This window comes from Macrobrachium nipponense, chromosome 39, assembly GCF_015104395.2.
Source record: "Macrobrachium nipponense isolate FS-2020 chromosome 39, ASM1510439v2, whole genome shotgun sequence".
NCBI lineage: Eukaryota > Metazoa > Arthropoda > Malacostraca > Decapoda > Palaemonidae > Macrobrachium > Macrobrachium nipponense.
Window position 1 is genome coordinate 25,533,695 of NC_061099.1, and position 21,782 is coordinate 25,555,476.

The 21,782-nt window shown below is 39.5% G+C and overlaps 1 protein-coding gene across 2 annotated transcripts; it reads left to right on the plus strand.

The window, feature by feature from the left end:
* Nucleotides 1–228: 228 nt before the first annotated feature.
* Nucleotides 229–8,072, plus strand: LOC135210238 (AN1-type zinc finger protein 1-like). Of its 2 annotated transcripts, none has more exons than XM_064243085.1 (5): nucleotides 229–465; nucleotides 1,665–1,784; nucleotides 2,786–2,929; nucleotides 4,058–4,234; nucleotides 7,825–8,072. In XM_064243085.1, the coding sequence occupies exons 1-5, from the start codon at nucleotides 454–456 to the stop codon at nucleotides 8,023–8,025; spliced, it is 654 nt and encodes a 217-aa protein (XP_064099155.1). In that variant the 5' UTR covers nucleotides 229–453; the 3' UTR covers nucleotides 8,026–8,072. The 2 variants fall into 2 exon arrangements, with proteins under 2 accessions (XP_064099155.1, XP_064099156.1); XM_064243086.1 differs by having other exon boundaries at nucleotides 442–767; nucleotides 1,678–1,784.
* The last annotated feature ends 13,710 nt before the right edge of the window (nucleotides 8,073–21,782 follow it).

A 21,782-nucleotide genomic window follows, 5' to 3' on the forward strand; every position in this document is an offset into this window, starting at 1 on the left:
CATGGTGGTGTGGTTGCTGACTGCACTGCTTAGTGTGTGTGTGTATATTTAAATCCCACCACAGAAGTTAGACCTTCAAATTTTTATATTTATTCATTGCTAAAACAAGTATGTAGAAACCGAGATATTGAGATCATTGTGACAGCAATTAAAAATACATTCATGACCATTTTAACTTTTTTCTTCTCATTTTGCACTTTTTATTATTTTTACAGCAAGTTTGCTTATGGACTCCCAGGTGCAGTTAGATGGGCGCTTACTAGAGCTGGTGGATTCTGGGTGGCGGACCGATAGTCTTCCTAGTGACGAGATTGCTGTTCCCATTCAAGAACTCCCTGATCCAGAACCTGATGCGACAACACCTAACCAAACTTTGCGGCAACAAGAGCACAAGTGGCAGGATCTAATGTTATCAAATCTGTCTGATTTTCAGACCCAGAATGCCACTACTTAATGTTTTGTGACGCAAGTTAATTTTTTCACTCTATTTTAACAAAAAACATTAGCACTGCTAGTTGTAATTCAGACAGATTGAAATACTAGTTTTTAGTACTTTATCTAGAGTAATAGGTAAACTGAAAGAATCAGTATGGAGTTGCCAGAATTAGGAAAACAGTGTCAGGTCTCTTCTTGCCAACAGTTAGATTTCCTCCCTATCAAATGCCACTTTTGTAGTGCCTTATTTTGCAAAGATCACTTTCCTCCGCAATACCACGACTGCAGTGGAGATTACGATAAAGTTGTGGACCAAGGTTTTAGTTTACAGGGTTTATTATTGTATAAATTGTTATTCAGCATATTTTGTATATTAAATTTTCACTATGAGGCTTTGGTAATAGATTCTAAAAATGCACAAATGCACAAACCTCGTTGTTTTTGTAAACTTCAATATTGTGCAGTATGGGTCGAACTGTTAACAGGTGGATTCCCTCACTGAAGGTGAAGTACACTGAAACAAATAAAACTTACCAATATAGGTTTAGACAATCTTCCTGAAGGCTAATAATACTAGTGCAACGTTATGCATCCAGCTCATGCAAATGGTTTTATCCGTATCTGCTGTAGCTCTCAAGGTAGTGAATTAAAATTTTGTGTGACTCAAGATTTCTTGTCTTGGATGATTTGCAATGGAGAATTTATTTGAAATTGTAGAGTTATTTGCATGTTAAAAGTTGTGTGTGTGGATATTGAATGTTGTGGAAACTTTTGGGTGATTTTAGTACTCAGAACAGTTCTGATGCATAGGTTTTAATTACCCTACATAAAATATACCATCTTTTCAATAAATTCTGAGATTGTCTTGTTCCATGTTGTTATAAAGGCAGTTGTCATGTTCAAGTTTTTGTTTAAGGTGATGTGTAAATGACTGAAGGTAAAGTAATTAAATTTTATTGGAATTTATATGTTAAAATTAAAATCAGGGTATATATATTATTGTAAAAGAACAGTTTGCAAAATGCCACAATTATGTGCACTTTGTGTGCACAATAAACATGATTAGCAGGTGATGTTACAACTTTTACTTAAATATTGAACTAGTATTTCTTTATCACTATAGTACATACTTGAAAGTGTACATATATTCATATGCAGCAATAACATACGTGCATTCTTGTTTGGTGTTTAAAAGAACTAAATCTGATTTCAAAATCTTTATTTCACAGAGGTCTGGAGGAGGTCCAATGCGTTACCCTTGTGAACTTGAAGGGTGTAAGAATGGTGAATTGGCTCCAGTCATTTGTCCAGCCTGTACAAAGAATTTCTGCCTTGCCCATAGACACCAGGTATGCAACCTCAGCATAGTTTGTTTCAGAATTTGTCTTGGTAACTGTGACAAATATTTTTGGTAGATTGCTTGATCATTTAAGCCAGATATTTTTTATACAAATTACAGTACAGTATTCACTTACCTTGAAGCTCAGCTCAACATAAGTACTTTGCTGTCAACAGTGCATATCCATATATTGAATGTAATTCATATTCCAAATGTTTGGTGCTCACTTACGATACGAGTATCTAATCTTTACTCCAGTTGTACAGTACCTGTACAATATCCTCACTATTCTGACTAACTAGGGAAAATATGATATGCAAAATCCCACCAGGACCAGTGCATGTCATTATAGGCTTGGTATTGGGAATGAGTTCCAAATTATAAAGGTTTTTAGGGCTAAAGGCCTGTCCACACTAGGAAACATTGTTTGCAAACAGTTTCCAAGCTGTTTGCAAGCAATGTTTCCTGTCCAGACCTCAGTTGTCATCAGGATGCTTGTTGGTGCAGTAGCCTCTGTATTCTATTTGGCTATTTTAATGCACTCGAGGAGGGATATGACAGAGAGATGGGTAATAAGGAAGTTTTTAGAAAAAGGAGCGTGTCATGCTGACTTGCTTCTGGCGGAATTGAAAACGACACTATTTACTATACTTGTTTACATATACACAGAAACACTAAATATTTTCCATTCTGGATGGGAAACAAATTTGGAGTAAAAAGTGTTTGTAAACAATGTTTCCTAGTGTGGACAGGTCTTAAGATGCAGAATGATGATAAAAATTTTTAGTTTGTGTTGATTGGTGATTTTGATGCTCACTATAGGGATTGATTGAACTCCCTTTTTTTTTTTTTTAAACCAATTGTCATGATCTAAGCCTCTAAGGTCTTTTGATTTTATTTTTCGTGTATGTGGCTTGGAACAGACCTTTGAATTTTATTTAATCTTGATAAAAAAGTATCACTGCAAAATTCTATATGGCTTTATCATCTTACAAGTCATCATCTAACTAGGTTGACCACAGTTGTCCATCATATGAACCTCCTGTTAACCCCATGGCTGAAGCAGCAGCGAAGGTTCAGAAGATCACTGAACGTCTGGATTCAGCCGATTCCAAGAAGGGCCAAGGGAGAAAATCTGATAAATTAGCTGCAAAGGTATAGTTTGGAGAAATTTCAGTTTGTAAATTGTATTTTATTGAGTAGAATTGGTGTCGAGTTGATTTAACACATTTGTACTTTCTGCATTAGGATTTGAAGGACGAATGCTACGTATATATACATAGATAAAAGATGCTTTGAGATTCCATACGTTGATCCAAAGAGCTTCCTAACAAGGTATACCAATGAGATTTTGAGATTATTTAGTATTTTTCACTTCGTTATAGACTCCATTCTATGTCGTAGCGCCTCAGCAGCGTGGTTGGTATGGTATTAGCGTCCCACCTCGGTGGTCGCGGGTTCGATTCTCTGCCATTCCTTTGAGGAGTGAGAGATGTGTATTTCTTGTGACAGAAGTTCACTCTCGTCGTGGTTCGGAAGTCACGTAAAGCCGTTGGTCCCGTTGCTGAATAACCACTGGTTCCATGCAACGTAAAAGTACCATACGAACAAAACAAACAAAAACAAATCCATTCTGTCATTAGTTTAATTCAAGAATTTGCGATATTGTGTAGCACAAAGATAGTTAAATGTAATGGTTTTCTTCACTTTTTATAAATTACCGACTTTTTCATAATGTCATGGCCCTGAGTTGGTGTATAATGTAAAGTACAGGTTATATTTAGTAACCTGTAAATGTGAAGACCACAGCCATAAATTAAATTTCTTGGGTCTTGCAAGTTTTTGTATATGACTAAAGTGAGATTAGTATAAAATATTAAATGTCTAAGTTGTTATTTTTAGCAGAAAAACTCAGTCTTTGACTACTGTATATTTAATTTGATTGAGATTGAATAGATAATTCAGTTTTACAGTTTCATTTACACATTTTCATTCTTATTGACTAGTGAAAAGAAATCTTTAGAAACCTTGATATAACCTTAAATTATCAGGTACAGTATTTAGATACTATGTCATACCATACTGCAGTGATATTACTATGTTTAGTGTTGCAAGTGCCTCATTAGTTGTAGCATGCTTTTGCACTTTGAAGCAATTCTCACTCTGCTTTAGACCTTACAGTGCAGATAATTTAGGCAAACAGTTGTCAGTGCCTTGTACTTTCAGCTGATATATATCAGTTGAGATTTTTTTTAAACAAGGTTTTTTTTTCTGCTCTTACAGGTTCAGTTAATGAAATTAAAACAGAAGTCTGTGGGTCAAGGAGATTTACCACAAGAAGAGAGGCTGTACTTTCTTGTGCTTCTTCCCAAAGCCCACTCAGTCACTACCCAAGCTGTTTATATCTCACATCACTGGAGTATTGGCAAAGCTATAGATACCATAGCTACCCTTTCTAAGGTGAGATATGAAGGAATGTACTGTTTAGTGATTTCTCTTTTCATGAATGGTTACTAGAGGTTTTTGCTTGCTTTTCCTGCTTATAAATTATTATTTGAATATATATGGAATTTTTTGTGATTTAATATATGACTGCTTGGCCTTTTTCCTGCTTATAAATTATTATTTGAATATACTATATGGAATTTTTTGTGATTTAATATACGACTGCTTGGCCTTTCTTGCATAATTTATTATCACGGACCCATTAGTACATTTATGGCTAGAAGTTCCTGGAGTGTAGTGTTTATTTAACAGACAAGAGAGGTTGTTGAACACTGTAGGTCCTGCTTGTTGGGATTTATTCTAGACAAGCATAATGTACACCTACTTACGTTAAACTCATACTTTTCATGGCTTTGAAGTGTTAGCAGCTTGCTGTTTTCCCCAGATTTGGCCATTACCCTTAAAGAGCTCCTTGTATAACTTAAGCAGCATTTAGTCATTCACTTCACCTTTTCATACATGCTTTCCTTCCTCTTCATCCAGTGATAACTTAATAATTATGTTGTGTAGTTTTCCATCTTTCCCATTTGCTTTCTTTTTAGTGGGTGATGCTGCCCGAGTGTTATCAAGTAGGCTCCATTAATTCACTTACCTGTGTATTTGAGTATTTTCTGTAATTGGCAATTTAGCATCAGATGTTTCATACTTGATTAGCAGTTGGCTCTTGAACCTTGCCAGGGTTTTGTGCTGCAAGTATTTTATGCTTCAATTTAATATGCTCAGTTTTCATGCACTGTCTCATGATTGTTTTATATATAATAGGGAGATTCTTGTTAGTTTGTGTTTTTGCTCCAAAGCTTACCTGTTTTACCTACCGAGACTGGTTGCTGGCCTAGTGGACTTGACTAACAGGAGGTTTTATATATGTACCTTGTGTATTGTTTTAGATGCTTTCCCTAATTCAGCTTTGGTCTCCTGACCTGTAACAGTCCTTTGCTACTAGTAGCAATTAAGGGGCCTCAGTCGAATCCAGTATGGTCAGTCCTTTAGAGGTGTGTTAAGTTCCTCCTCATTTGTTGCAATCATTTCAACTTGCCTGCGCAGTCACATTCACTGAGGACAAGTAAAATTCACCTCAACCAGTACCCGTTTGTATCACTACATGGCAGATGCAGGCATCTATAAATTGCATGTTGGGTATCACACCCGCATTAATTTTGGGCCTTCCAGTCTTGGCTTGATGGTCCTTCTCCAGCTTCAGTTCCAAGATGTTGCCACTTTTCCTATCCAGATTATGATGCATGCAGAGCCACAAAACCTCATTGGTATACCATTAATATAGTTGTTGTCTTTCGCTGCTCTATCATTGTTATTAAAGGAAAGAGTTCTTTGCCAGCTTGTGCTCAGACATGTTGGACTGACATAAGGCTGTGGTATCTGGAATCAATACACGCTCCCATAGCAGCAGATACTGGTGCTACTTTCAGAAGCCAGACCTAGGTGCGTGCATATTTAGGGGACCAAGTATGACAACACTTAATTTTGAACCACACAAAATACCAGGACCATGTGGAGAACAAGGAATGTTCAGAGATTAGGAATTGCAGACAGAGCAAAGATTGTGCCAGAAGGCAGGACCACAGTCTTGGATCCTAGCAGGACAACACCTCAACATTGCAGCCAGTGAGAAAGGCAATTCAACTTTGTATGTATGGCAGCAGCAGCCTTGGCAGACAGTATACTGTCTGGTCATCTGCTAGCAGACAGTACTCAAGTTTGAGAAAAAAATGCTTCCCTATGATATCTGTATCTTTGTCTAATATTGTCTCTTCATACACCCTTCCGTGGGTGGCTGAGTTTTGATGGTTCAAAGTCAGCTAAGAGACCTGTAGCAATTTGGCACTCGCCTCCATACCTTGCATAGGAATGTTACAAATTTTTTGACATCATTGTAGAGAAGATGTTTCTTGTGACCAACAACTGATGATTTGCCATTCCAGCCAGCAGGAACTTAAAGAGTCATGGCAGTTTACTGAGCTGCTAATTGATTTCACTCACACAAGGCAAAAAGAACTTTTCAGTAATAGTGATGAAGTTATAGCAAGTGCTACTACCTGCAGCCCAATCACCATCTACAAACACACTTTCAGCAGTTGAATGGCCATTTCAAGGTAGAAGATAAAAAATTATGTATCTACCTTGAGCTAGTGCAAGGGTACCTCAAGGTATAAATGTATAAAATGATCCTAAACTGTGAATTCACTATTGAGAACTACGAGGTGGCCATTCAACTGCTGAAAGTGCATTTATGGATGATGATTGGGCTGCAGGCTTACCTGCAAAAACAATAATAGAACTTGCCACAACTAAACTGTAATTACTGGAAACTTAAGACTTATTTACCTTGTATGAAACCAATTTGCAGTTTAATAAACTGCCACAGCTCTATTAGAGCCCCTGCTGGAATGGCACTCATCATCAGTTGCTGATCACAAGAAACATTGTCACTCCTATACCTTGATGCCAAAATTGCATCCCCATTGTAGACCAGATGAGATAGAGACTGGAAATCCTATGCAAGGCTATGAAGAGGAGTGCCAGAGTACCACAGGCCTCCCAGTTGGCATTGAACTACCAAAAGCTCAGCCAACAATAGAAATGGTAAATGCAGAATGCATCCAGCACCTCTTCAGGATGATCTTGATAGGCAACTGCATAGCTTCCTACGCTCTGTGGCTTTGTCTAGCCACTTGATTATACCTCTGTTTTGCAGGGGCAAGTTCTGGTCTGGATTAGACAACTTGTACTCTTCAGTCAGGCATCCAGTACCTCCTCTTCCAAGCCATTTTGAGAAGTGTTTGCATAGCTCCATAGGGCATCAATGACACTGATTTGGCTCTATTTTCTTAAACAGGAGTTCCACATCTTTCTTTGCTGTTTCCTTTGGGAAGAACTATTGGCAGGGGTATTATTGCATGTCGGGAGGTGTTTCAAGTTCTTACAGGTGGCGTTTTCACAGATTGCCTTTTCAGCATGCACTGTTATGATCCCAGGATCCACTTATCAGATTCTGCAATTAGGACTGTATATAAATAGTAACAGCATAACCAATATAATCAACAAATCTTGAATTATATAAGTAGCAATCAATATACTTAGTTGGGAATAAGATAGGTAATCCAGGTTATAGGGGAAAAAATTAGACATCCCATCTAGAGAATGAGTGTCCATGTGATGGAATGTAAATAAGTAAGTACTGTGTATGTAAACAATTGATCACTTGAAAAAACACCAGATCAAAGTACATTTAGTAGGATGGCTACAAAGAAAAGTGTAGTGAAAAGACTGAGAAAAGCTGTTAAATAACTTGTAGGAATAACATAGCTTACATGTAAACAAACTAAATGGGATAGACTTTTTGTCAGAATTGATATGACAGCTTCACCTGACTTGCTAGAGTTTGGGGTATACCAAAAAATTTTTTCTGCATTGTTTAAATAATTACATTTTTTAGGTTCTGTAATTAATCCTAGAAAACAACTTGAAATCTCTAACTATACATGAAAAAATCACTAGAGTATTTAACAATTTTAATTTACTTTCAGGTTCCCAATCGCAATAATTTGACAGGCGCCGACAAGTTGGTACTTTTCCGTGCCAGTGATGGATCTCATTTAGGCTCCATGGATTTAACACTAAAATCACTTGTAGATGAAGGACAACTTTTCAATGGTCAGTCTGTAATCATGGAATATGTTTCTCCAGGCACTGAGCAGTTAGAGTCATTTAAAACATATAAAGCATAAATGACAAAAAATTTTTATAATAAAATTAAAATGAATAAAAATGTTTTTATGTCCTCTTCTCAACATTGAAAATTTGTTTTATGCCCTCTTTACAACGTTGAGCCAAAAGTTAATGAGGCAGCTAAAATATGGTATATCACCCAAAAACGCTGTAACAGTTTCAAACTTAAGAGTGATGGCAAAACTAGAGAAACAATGTTTTTCAAAAAGCAGCTTGAGAAAAAAAAAACAAGAAGGGCAAAACACAAGCATTAATGTACAAAAGCAAGAAGTGGATATTTTTAAAAATTATGCGTCAAGTTATAACAGATGAGATTTTATATTTTGGTAGAAGAAATGCTGTTAAAAAGGATGGCAGAATTAAGCGAGTTGATTTTGTATATTGTTTTTTCTATTTTCCTTACAATTCACTTCTCAGGCTCAGCGATGTTTCTGAGTAACTGGCCAATATTCATATTGGAATTTCAAGAATATAAATGCTGAAGGAATCTTTTATTAGAACAAGATATCAGGTCCAGGTCAAGCAGGGGTCGTCGTCAGTGCTGGTATTATTCCGTAAGCGTAGTTCAGTTCGGCCGGGGTCGTCTTAGGTTTAAGGGCTGGATTGGTGCTGGTATAGCTGGTATCACATGACGTTTCGACCTTCTCGTAGGTCATCTTCTGACGAGTCGGTTGAAGTGACTGTAGAAAGAAAGTTTGCGGAACGGTATTTATAGCGGCACGGACCTAGAGTTGCATCCTCATTGGTCGGGCCGGTCTTGGGCGAAGCCTTGGATCTCGCCTCGGGGATTCTCTTGTGCGAGCGCCACAGTGGCGTGCCTGGGGATGAATGTCAGGAATTCCGTCTGTAGCAGGAATCGTATCATCCTGTGTGTTCCTGGTTATCTGGCATCGTCGAGGGGGGTCGCTCGCTGCTCTCCGGGCGGCGGTGGGAAGGAGAAACGTTTCTTGAGTGATATTTAGGTTTGGTTTCTCCTTGCCTATATGGAGGGCTTCTAGGAGGCGCAGACGTCGGGGATCAAGTTGTTTGATCTATTATGGTGATATTAGGGATATCATTTCTTCTTATTCGTTTGTTATGAGCAGTCCTGGCTGTTGAATATGGCTCCTTCTTGGGCGTGGCAGGAGATTCACTTGGAGAAACGCATGCCCCGTCCGAGGATGCCTCGGCAAATACGTCGGTATGACCTCATGCGTTTCTCCAAGCGAATCTCCTGCCACGCCCAAGAAGGAGCCATATTCAACCACGGCAGGACTGCTCATAACAAACGGATAAGAAGAAATGATATTATCCTAATATCACCATAATAGATCAAACAACGGATCCCCGACGTCTGCGCCTCTAGAAGCCCTCCATATAGGCAAGGAGAAACCAAACTTAAATATCACTCAAGAAACGTTTCTCCTTCCCACCGCCGCCACCCAGAGAGCAGCAGAGCGACCCCCCGACGATGCCAGATAACCAGGAACCCCCACAGGATGATACGATTCCTGCTACAGACGGAATTCCTGACGTTCATCCCCAGGACCGCACTGTGGCGCTCGCACAAGAGAATCCCCGAGACCTTCGAGGCGAGATCCACGGCTTCGCCCAAGACCGGCCCGACCAATGAGGATGCAACTCTAGGTCCGTGCCGCTATAAATACCGTTCCGCAAACTTTCTTGCTACAGTCACTTCAACCGACTCGTCAGAAGATGACCCACGAGGAGGTCGAAACGTCACGTGATACCAGCTATAACAGCACCAATACCAGCCCTTAAACCTAAGACGACCCCGGCCCGAACTGAACTACGCCTACGGAATAATACCAGCACTGACGACGACCCCTGCTTGACCTGGACCTGATATCTTGTTCTAATAAAAGATTCCTTCAGCATTTATAATTCTTGAAAATTCACCCAAGATGAGAATTTAGTAATCAAGATGAAATGCTCTGAATTTGATTTTTGAAAGGTGAAGGAGCTGCCCAAAGCAGTGGGTGCAATATTAAAGAACATACCGTATATACTCGAGTAAACGTTGCGATCTCGCATATCATGCAACCCCCAAATTTTCACCAATAAACTGGTTTTGTTATGTATTTCATGTATCATGCAAGTTCCTTTTCCGAGAGCGGTCAATTCAATAAGGTTGGTGGTTTAGCGTGCTAATGGCTGAGTCATTCAGATGTGTGCTGCTGCTAGTCAAGTTACGGTAATTTTCTTACTAATCCCGAGAATTGAGTAGAAAATCTCGATTAAAAAAGAATCCCAAGTTAATAAAATAATTGTAAAAATACCACGCCTTGGAGTCTTAAATCAATCTCTCTCTCTCTCTCTCTCTCTCTCTCTCTTCTCTCTCTCTCTCTCTCTCTCTCTCAGGAATAAATGTGTAGATATTGTGTGCGTGTACGTGTACATAATGTTTAAAAAAAATGTGCAATACACACACATTCATTTTATACGATTTTTCGGTTTTTGAAATTTTTCATATTTCAGAAATGTGAGGTCAGATGCATATTCAAACAAACATCACTACTGCAGCAAAAACATTTTTTTCCCTTTGTTTTTCATTATTATTTATTGCTTACAGTTTACTTACATATTATTATAATACTGTTAAATGAATGTGAGATAATTAGATCACCTATAATATAAATAGTGGGACAATTAATACCATATGTTCACTAATAGCTATTATTTTCAAAACAAATATTCCGTAAAACGCAAAAAATATGGATGTACATAACAATCAAAATATAATAATGTTTTGCAGTTCAACTTGTGAATTTTAACAATAAGTATGACTATAAAATATATTTCACCATATAGATCTTGAAGTTGAAGAGTTTGTAAAATTTTGAGGATGGTCCGGAAAAGGATTGCACTTAGTGATGACGCATCGCTACAACACAATGTGGTATTTTCATACAACTATATTGATGGCGCATCGCTATGACACACTGGTATTTTTCATACCACCTATACATTAACTTTGAAATTATCATATTACATTATTGTTTTCACGAATAAATAATTATATAAAGAAAATTATTGAGTAATTTTTTTGCCATCAGCAGTCAGAAAATCACGATCATGGTAACATTCAAACCTAGTGCATCCATTATATGTCTATAAATAGAACAGAAGCAGGGGCAGTCATTGGATAACAGATCTCCATGGCTACCAACCAGCCAATCAGGAGTTGGTTATACTATAACTATGTGAATTTCTTAGAATGAACATTTACACATGCAAAGCTGACGATTGTGAAATTAATTTTTTAGAATAAACGTTTACACACGCGAAGCTGACGATGAATGTGTGTGTTTTGCATACCAGTACGTAGTTTAGTTTTTAATAGTGTAAGTATTTTGCTGATTACATGAAGAATAGAATGATTCCTTCTCATTACTTTGAATGCAAAATGGTTAGAAGATTCTTCCGCAAAAGGAAAATAAAGAAAAGAAAAATAGTTCTTTAGAAGATGATACCTATTTACTAACGCTGTTGACATACCTTCAAACAAAATTCAGCTCTTTAATCTCTGGAAAAACTTTAATCTTTCTGTCTGATGGTCACACCCTTTATGAGCCCCTGTGACTAACACTACAAAATTTGTTTGTTTGTTTTATCTATCAAAGATGTAGGTATTACCTGTAGGGTACAGCCACATTTTTTAACAGTATACCCATACACACACACATACAGTTGCGCGTGTGCTAATACCTATTGGTTTCAGAGACTCAAGTTAACACTTAACAGTATAGTTGAGAGAGAGAGAGAGAGAGAGAGAGAGAGAGAGAGAGAGAGAGATCATCTCTCTAATCTCTCGAGGAATGTTAAGATTTGTTCCCTGCTCTTAGTCCATGCGACTGACAACAACAAAATTCATATTTGTTTTTTTGTCTTCCAGATATGAATTACCAGTATTGCACATTTTCTCTCTCTCTCTCTCTTAGGAAAGATACCGTCAATTCAAATGATCAGTCTCTTTTCCTGATAGCAGACGACAGACAGACAGCATAAATATGCTTGGCATATGTCAATTATTTGATTATCTGGGGTTTTTTGGTTAATCTAGGGATTTTCCATGGTCAATTCTTGGGATAGTAAGAAAAAAAAAAAGCCATAATTTGATAGCAGCAGCTGCAGCGCACAACCAATGAATCGGGTAAGCCTAGCACGCCAAACTATAGTATTTACAAAATGAACAGAGCTCTCTGGCTGGGGTGTTTTGGTCCTCCCACGTGTTTGATCTCCGCATATCTGCCAAATTTATAACAACAACAGAGATAAAACAATTTCTCCCATTACAGATATCAAATATTATCTTTTCCATTTCGCAGAATTCTAAATAGTTTTTTTTATGCAATAAAATGAAACAGAGTCAGATTTTCTATCCACATGGCATATCATTTTGGTGCTGTTGCGAATATTTCAACCAGTTCCACGTGCGTTTAAATCCTTACTGTACAGTCTGGAGGCATTTCTCCCTTCTACACATATCTTGATTTCTTAATATCATAGGTTATATAATAAATTGGTGAGCAAGGAAATATGAAATAAAGCATAACAGAGTAAGTTTGACAGGAGTGAGAAAATAAACAATCGTATACAGACAGATTCTCTCTCTCTCTCTTCTCTCTCTCTCTCTCTCTCTCTCTCTCTCTCTCTCTCTCTCTCTCTCTCAGTAGCCATCTTGCTTGGTGAGACGTACCCGCGTGAAGTCACAATAATCAACAGATATCACAAGTTTAACATACGACTAGAATTTGAGAAATATCTAGAAGTGTTCGTGAACTATCGGTGATAAGATTAGTGTGAAAATAGTAGGATAAAGCGTCTTCTAAGTTAGTTTATCAAGTGTAATACTATAAATCAGAACAAGATGGCAGTAAGTTCCAACTGCGGGAAAAGGTGGCGTAATTTGGCGTGTTTAGCAGATTCGCAATACGATGAGGTAGCAGGAAGGGAACTGGCATTTCTCATCTATGAAATCAGCAACAGTCCTAACCAAAAAGATACAAAAGCATTCATAGATATATTAGAAGGATATAATCCTTCAAACTGGAACAAATCTAATGAAAACATCTTGAAAATAATTGAAGAAGTTCCAAATAAAATCCAAGTGGTCAAGAGACTCATAAAGAAAATATACATAAACCAACATATTCCGACAAAGAAAATGAATAAGGTGAATCTTGTGAATATACTAATTGATGCATTAGGAAAAAGAATGCCAAAAGCATGCAAACTGTGGTAAGGTTTGGTATAGCATAGTCAATCCACAAAACCTAATCAGAAAATGTGCTGCACGCAACATTCCGACCATCCACAGTGTGCTGAGGTAATATCAAGATTTGAGAAAAGATACAAGAATTTTTTGTTCAACATGTCTATCATGGATAGACAATGTTATTAAATCAAGATTGAATGTACAAATAGTTGGATGGAGAAGAAGAAGAAGAAGAAGAAGAAGAAGAAAAAGAAGAAGAGGAAAACGGAAGAGAAGTAAACAAAAATGAAATGACAGAAAAAAATAAGGAAAACAAAGAACAAGATAAAAGTATGGATGCAGAGATACTCATTGATACTACACCTAATGAGGCAATAAAGCAGCATAACCTACGAAGAAATAAATTACGATATGACAAACAGAAAAGCAAATCCCGAAGAGGCTCTACCCAGATCTATACAATGACGGGAGAGGATAAAAAAGAGCAAGAAAGACAAAATCTGCAACCTTTTGAAAAGAGGGAATTGCAGATTTGGAGAAGATGTACTACAAACATCCTAAGATATGGTCAAAAATATGAAATATATGGTAAATGTGCATACTTAGATGGATATGGGGATGATTGCAGAGATCTGCATCCAAAAATATGTAAAAACCTAAAGAAGGAAAAGGATGTAAGTTCGACAAAAAATGCAAATATATGCACCCTGTAGCCATGAATCATAATCAAATAATAACCAACCAAGTAATAAAATCCAAAATAAGAAAGAAACAAATAAAGAGAGAAATCAAGAATATCAGGTAAAAGAGAAAAGCAAACCACCAATGAGATATGCAGAGGTGTGCAGCAAAAAATTTCAAAGCATCAGCTCCGAAATTCTACTCAAGAGATAATAACTGTATTATTATGCAAGAGGATATTGCAGAAACGGCGGAGAAAATTGCAGATTCAGACACAAAATGAATAATTATGATGAAGGAAGATCAAATATTATGGAAAAGTTGGATTTTTTAATGTCAGAATTTCTGGAAATGAAAAAAAGAACAACATAACCAGAACAGGAAAGAGACATGGGAAAATCCTTAACTACTATCAGTATTAAATGAAGGAGAAAAACACGCAAACCATCATAGTGATGAATGCGCAGGGTTTAGTTACGAGTAACTCAAAAAGAAAAACAGAGTACTTAGAAGAACTAACCCAAATGAAAAGAAAATAGATATAATGAATATAAGTGAAACCTGGTATTCCCAAGAGACTGGGGAATGATGATCAAATAAAAGGGTTTTCCAAACTTATAGATCAGATAGAAAAAATAGGAATCAAGGGGAACCGCAATATATGGAAAGACAAAAAACAAGGAAAAAATATATGAGAAAAATATAGTAACTTCAGAATGTGAACTAATAGCGGTAGAATTTGAATCTGAAAAAATTGATGAACATAGTAATATATAGGACCTCCTAATACTAAAGAGTTTGACTTAATAATTGAAAAATTGGATGATAATATGTAGAAATCACAAGGACTGGACTATTCTCCTATCTGGTGGACTTCAACTTTCCTTTCGTTTAGAATGGAAAGAACGAATAGGAGATTGTGGTTGTACTTATACATATAAAAAAGAGAGTAATAGTAGTGCAGAAGATAAGAGGCAATTTGAAAAGCTATTAGATATGCTACTAGAATACAACATTCAACAAATAAATCACCTGCCAACAAGAAAGGAAAATACTTTAGACCTAGTATTTGTGAACGAGATGAATTATGTTAAAGAAATAATAGTTTATAATGCGAGTATTTCAGACCATAATGTCATAGAATTAACAGTTCATTCCAAAGCAAGTGAAAATAGAGATAAGCAAGAAATGAAAAAGTGGGAAGGATATGGAAAATACAACTTCTACAGTAAAAATATAAAATGGTCAGAAATTAATGAAGAATTAAACAAAGATTGGGATAACATTTTCGTAAGTGATGACATAAGGGTAATACGGAGATATTATATAAAATATTGGAGATAATAGTGGAAAAATATATACCGAAGAAGAAAAGTAAACATCATTCATGCATACCAAGAGACAGAAGGATCTTGTTCCAGAAAATCAGAAAGTGGAAAAAAGGTCTTGCAAAAGAAAAAAATGCATGGAAAGTTATAGAAACTAAAAAGTAAGATAGAAAATGCAGAACAAAGATTATACAATCAAAAGAAAATGAAAACGGGACTTGGAAGAAAAAACCCTATTAAATATCAAGCAAAACCCCAAACTATTATACTCATATGCGAAGAAGATGAATAAAAGAAGAATAGAAATAGGCCCTCTGAGAATTGAAGGGAGATTAACGAATGAAAAAAAGGAAATTTGCAACATACTGGCAGAACGATATAAGAGAGAATTCACCCCTAGAATAGATAATGAAGATAATGATATAGAAGTAAGGGATGAAAATAGTGAATATTTAGCTGACATAGATATTAATGAAGCTGATATTGTGCAGGCTATTAATGAAATTAAAAATGGAGCTGCTGCAGGGCTGATGGAATTCCTGCTATTTTGTTAAAGAAAGTAGTTCATTCTATCGCAAAGCCACTTGCAATATTATTAAGACAAAGTGTAGATACAGGCAAGATATATGATGAGCACAAATTAGCATATATTACCCCTACTTTCAAAGTGGATCAAGACTAGAGCAAGTAATTATAGGCCTGTGAGTCTAACATCACATATTATGAAAGTGTATGAAAGGGTAATGAAGAAAAAATATTATGAAAAAAACATTTAATAAAAAATAATTTGTTTAATAAAGGACAACATGGTTTCGTACCCGGAAAAAGTACACAAACCCAACCTTGTTAGTCCACGTGAGAACATATTCAAAAATATGAAAAGCGGAAATGAAACAGATGTGGTTTATTTAGACTTTGCAAAAGCTTTTGATAAAGTAGACCATAATATATTAGCGAAGAAAATTAGAAAAACACATATCGTGGGATAAAGTAGGAAGATGGTTAAAAGAATTTAATACACAAACAGAAAACAGATAGTTATTGCAAACGACGAGAAATCGGATGAAGCCAAGGTAATATCCGGTGTGCCGCAAGGTACGGTGTTAGCTGCAATACTGTTTGTTATATGATTGAAGACATAGACAATAATGTTAAGGATTCGGTAGTGAGTAGTTTCGCAGATGACACAAGAATAAGTAGAGAAATTACTTGTGATGAAGATAGGAACGCTCTACAAAGAGACCTTAACAAAGTATATGATTGGGCAGAGGTAAACTAGGATGGTATTTAACTCTGATAAATTTGAATCAATAAATTATGGAGACAGAGAAAGAAAGCTATATGCATATAAGGGACCTAATAATGGAGACCATCACAAAATAAGGAAGCAGTTAAAGGACCTTGGTGTGATGATGAATAGGAACATGTTATGCAATGATCAAATAGCAACTCTGTTGGCAAAATGTAAAGCAAAAATGGGAAATGTGTTACGGCACTTCAAAACAAGAAAAAAAGCTGAACACATGATTATGCTTTATAAAACATATGTTCGTAGTCCACTTGAATATTGCAATATGATATGGTACCCACACTATCAAAAGGATATTGCACAAATAGAGAGTGTACAAAGGTCCTTTACAGCTAGAATAGAAGAAGTTAAGGACCTAGACTACTGGGAAAGACTACAATTCTTAAAATATATAGTCTAGAAAGGAGAGAGAACGCTACATGATAATTCAGGCATGGAAACAGATAGAAGGAATAGCAGAAAATATCATGGAACTAAAAATATCAGAAAGAGCAAGCAGAGGTAGATTAATAGTGCCCAAAACTATACCAGGAAAAAATAAGGAAAGCACACAGGACATTAATCCACTACGCACCAGCATCGATAATGCAGTGTCTATTCAATGCGTTGCCAGCTCATCTGAGGAATATATCAGGAGTGAGCGTAGATGTGTTTAAGAATAAGCTCGACAAATATCTAAACTGCATCCCAGACCATCCAAGATTGGAAGATGCAAAATATACCGGAAGATGTACTAGCAACTCTCTAGTAGACAGTAGAGGTGCCTCACACTGAGGGACCTGGGGCAACCCGAACAAGATGTAAGGTCTGTAAGGTAAGGTAAGGTCTCTCTCTCTGACAAAATAATAGATAGGAAACATTGACTGAATGTTGCTTGAATGCAATATGGCAAAGTTTTGGCCTGACTGAAGTGTGGAGTGACTTTGACACTTGACTTACAAGTTATTCCTGGTCATCTCACAGCCATGGACAGACATGAACTTCACAGCCGAGAAAGGGCAATTGTATACAAAATAAATAGGTATGGAAAATGCGAAATGCGGGCCTATGTTATCCCATAAAAAAGCTCTCGCTCAGACAGCAGTAAGATTTAGGGGGTGGGAGAGAGAGAGAGAGAGAGGGTCGAATAGGAAGGAGATTAAAGTATACCTGGGAATGAAAAACCCTTATAATCTTATAATTATAGCCTTGGGGTTTGTCTCAAGGACATTCAAAGATGTTTAGTCTAGAACAGTTAAACATGTTGCATAAACCAAAATAATGCAAATGGCGCATGATTGCTCTTTTGTATTTTAAAATACAATAGTAATATGAGAATACATATACAGTAGTACCTCGAGATACGAAAGGCTCAACTTACGAAAAATCCAAGTTACGAAAGCCAATACGAAAAATTTACTGCTCTACTTACGAAGTTTTCAAGATAACGAAAGGTTGTTGCTATAAAGTCCCGAGATTTCGCCCGGACCAACCGAGAACAATTGTTAAAACTCCCGCGCCGCCAACTGAGTAAACTCGCCACCATCCCTCCCGCTCTCCCATTGGTTCCTGATGCTAGTCACCCCATAAGGTCCTGCTCTCCTATTGGTCAGCATCTACCCTTGTGCTTTAAGTATTCTATTGGTAAAAGGTTGCTGTAAATTGAAAAAAATGACATTTGTCAAAAATTGCATTTTTCCTAACTATACAAACCTGAGGTCCTTTAACAATAGGAAGGTAAACTAGCGGCAGCTGGGACGGTCGTAAGCTTCGAACAAGGGGAGAACGGTAGTTAACTGCTTGTCCGATCGTGCAACGCGCGGCGGTGAAGAATCACTTTTGCTTTAGGCCCATGCAAAAAGTTGCAGAGTGAGGGGTGGTATGAGGTGGGACTATATGTAAAGGACCTCAGGTTTGTATAGTTAGGAAAAAATGCAATTTTCGACAAATTGTCATTTGTTCCGATACGTAATACAAAAAACCCTCGGTCCTTTAACAATAGGAAGACTCACTTCTTGGTGGGTGGAATCTGAGTCTTTTTGGTGAACAGACTGGATGTTCGGTCCAACCTTGGAATGCCTCCCTGGTCGTAAGAAGCAAGGGAGCGGGATCCAAACCTCTGTCCGATTGATCCCGGGGCGTGTGCACCGCCAGGATCAATGGTCAGACCTCTGAGCCAAGTACTAAGAGAGAGGCAAGCGTATCTCTTCGTACCAGCATTGCAAGAACTTGTTCCTGTAACAGGAGCCAACATAAAGTTATGGGTTTTGTCTCAAGTAGGCATCCACTCCTTCCCCCTTGTTGGAGGGAGTGGAGGATATTTGCTTCTATCCCTAACTAAAGGGATAGATTGGGGCTCGGTTGAGTAGCTTACCTGCATCGGATTCCTTCCAGCATGGTGACGACCGTGACCCTCTGCCCACAGGTAGAGAGAGAGAAAGATGGAGAAGAGAAGCCAGTCGCACTCTCATTCAACCATTCATTCTACAGTCACACCAGGAATCGATGCTGTTCTTGCCTGCTCTGGGTGCTGGGTAAGCTTACACAACGTGTTGAGCAGCCACCACAGGTCCCAGGGAAAAAGTATCCAAGGACTTGTGGGCAATATCCCGCAAGGTAGAAGGACGTGAAGGTAGTCTGGTTGGCCCAGACACCTGCCTTCAGGACCTGCGCCACGGAGAAGTTCTTGCGGAACGCCAAAGAGGGTCCAATACCTCTGACTTCGTGGGCTCTCGGTCGGAGCGTACGGATGTCGTCACTACCATCAGCCTCGTACGCTCTCCTGATCACCTCACGCAGCCAGAAAGAAAGCGTGTTCTTGGATACTTCTTTCTTGGTAACCCCAGTGCTAACGAAGAGGCGTCGACACTCAGGCCTGAGGTGTCGAGTTTTCTTCAGATAGCGCCGTAGCGCCCTCACAGGACAAAGCAGCATCTCATCCGTATCGTTGTCGGTGTTAAAATCCATTAGGGAGGGGATTGTGAAAGACTCGAACCTGTCGTCAGGGATCGACGGATTCTGAGTCTTAGCTACGAAATTCGGGACGAAATCGAGCGTCACAGATCCCCAGACCCCTGGAATGTTTAACATTGAAGGACAGACCATGAAGTTCCCCTACTCTCTTCGCCGATGCCAAGGGCCAGCAAGAAAGAGGGTCTTGAGGGTCAGATCCCTGTCTGACGACTCTCGAGTGGCTCGAATGGTCTTCGAGTCAAACTCCTAAGGACGAGAGCATCCCACTCAGGGGGCCTGAGCTCCCCTGGGTGGGCAAGACTTTCGAAGCTCCTCATTAGCAAGGAGATCTCGAACGAGTTCGAGATGTCCAGTCCCCCTCAGTTTTTAGGACGAGTGCCAGTGCAGCTCTATATCCTTTAACTGTGGGTACTGAGAGGAGCTTCTCTCGGCGAAGAAACACGAGAAATCCGCTACCTGCTGAAGAGTGGCTCTGAGAGGAGATAGACCCCGTCTACGACACCAACCACAGAAGACGGCCCACCTTCCCCTGGTACACAGCTGCAGAGGACTGTCTGACGTGTCCAGCCATCTCTGTTGCTGCGCTGCGAGAGAAAAGCTCTCGTTCGCAAGAGATGGTGGATAACAGCCAGCCGTGAAGTTGTAGGGACACTGGACTGCTCGGTGGTACCGCTCTACGTGTGGCTGGGCTAGAAGGTTGTGCAGTGGGGCATCTCTCGGTTCTTCCGCAAGAAGAGCCAGCAGGTCCGGATACCAAACGGCTTGAGGTCGTTTGGGAGCCACCAGGATCATCCTGAGAATTGGGAGTGACCAGCGCTCGGCTGATCACTTTCCGAATCAGACAAAAGGGAGGAAAGGCGTAGACGAAGAGGTTGTCCCAGGGGTGTTGAAGAGCGTCCTCTGCAGCTGCCCATGGGTCCGGCACGGCTGAGCAAAAAACTTGAAGTTTTTTGTTGTGCCGGGTGGCGAACAGGTCTATGACCGGACGCCCCCACAGGTTGAAGAGCCTTTCCGCCACTTCTGGGTGTAGGGACCACTCGGTCCCTATTACCTGATCCCGACGGCTGAGCTTGTCCGCTACTACATTCCCTCTTGCCTGGAATGTAGCGTGCTGACAGCTCTATCGAGTGAGCCGTGGCCCATCCACTCGTGCACCTGCACAGTCAACTGGTGTAGCGGGAGAGGACTACTAGCCCCCTGCTTGTGACGTATGCCACTACTGTGGTGTTGTCGCACATCAACACCACCGAGTGTCCCATCAAGCGGTCTTGGAACTCTTGGAGAGCGTAAAACGCCGCCTTGAGTTCCAGGACATTGATGTGAAGGTGCTTGTCGTGATGGTACCCACACACCTGCAGCCAGCAACTCCTCCAGGTGTGCGCCCCATCCCTCGGTCGATGCGTCTGAGAACAGCAGCATCTCCAGGGGGGGAGTGCGTAGGGGCACTCCTCTTAAGAGGTTCCTGTCGTCGGAGCCACCAGGCTAGGTCCTGCCTCACCTTCCTTCCGTCCGATGGACGGACGGGGAAGTAAGGTGGATCCTTTACCTGTGACCAACTCTCCCTTAGTCTCCACTGGAGGAGGACCTCAGGTGAAGACGTCCGTGAGGAACTAACTTCTCGAGTGACGACAGGTTGGCCGATCACGACTTGCCATTGCTGAGCTGCCTGTTCCTGCCGAGACAGGAACCGGCCGGCTGCCTCCCTGAATTTGCTGATCCTCAAGTCTGCGGGGCGGACTTGAGCTGCTACCGTATTGATCAGCATACCCAGGTACTTCATCTTCTGCTTGGGTTCGAGACGACTTCTCGTAGTTTATCACGATCCCCAGATCGCGACAAAAACTTTAGAAGTCGATCCCTGTCCTGCAGCAACTGCGAGCGGGAGCTCGCCAGGACCAGCCAATCGTCGAGATACCTCAGAAGACGTTATTTCCCGTGCGAATGGGCCCAAGCAGGACACCAGCGTGAAACACTCTCGTGAACACCTGTGGGGCGGTTGAGAGACCGAAGCAAAGTGCCCTGAATTGGTACACCGTCCCGTCGAAGATGAAGCGGAGGTACTTTTCTGGAGGACTGATGGATGGGTATTTGAAAATACGCATCCTTCATGGTCCACCGAAAGCATGAAGTCGTTCTCCTGATGGAGTCCAGCACGGAACTGCCGTCTCCATCTTGAACCGAGTCTGGCGAACAAATCGGTTCATTGGGAGAAAAGATCTATCACCCGGGCGCCAGCCCCCCGATGTGCCTTTTTCCACTAAGAAAAGG

What these genes read in the sequence shown, in the direction of transcription:
- LOC135210238 (XM_064243086.1), top strand. Translation starts at nt 590, where the DNA reads ATGGAGTTGCCAGAATTAGGAAAACAGTGTCAGGTCTCTTCTTGCCAA. An exon ending in GCCTTGCCCATAGACACCAG is followed by an intron (nt 1,785 to 2,785) that starts GTATGCAACCTC and finishes TCATCTAACTAG; the next exon opens with GTTGACCACAGTTGTCCATC. An exon ending in CTGATAAATTAGCTGCAAAG is followed by an intron (nt 2,930 to 4,057) that starts GTATAGTTTGGA and finishes CTGCTCTTACAG; the next exon opens with GTTCAGTTAATGAAATTAAA.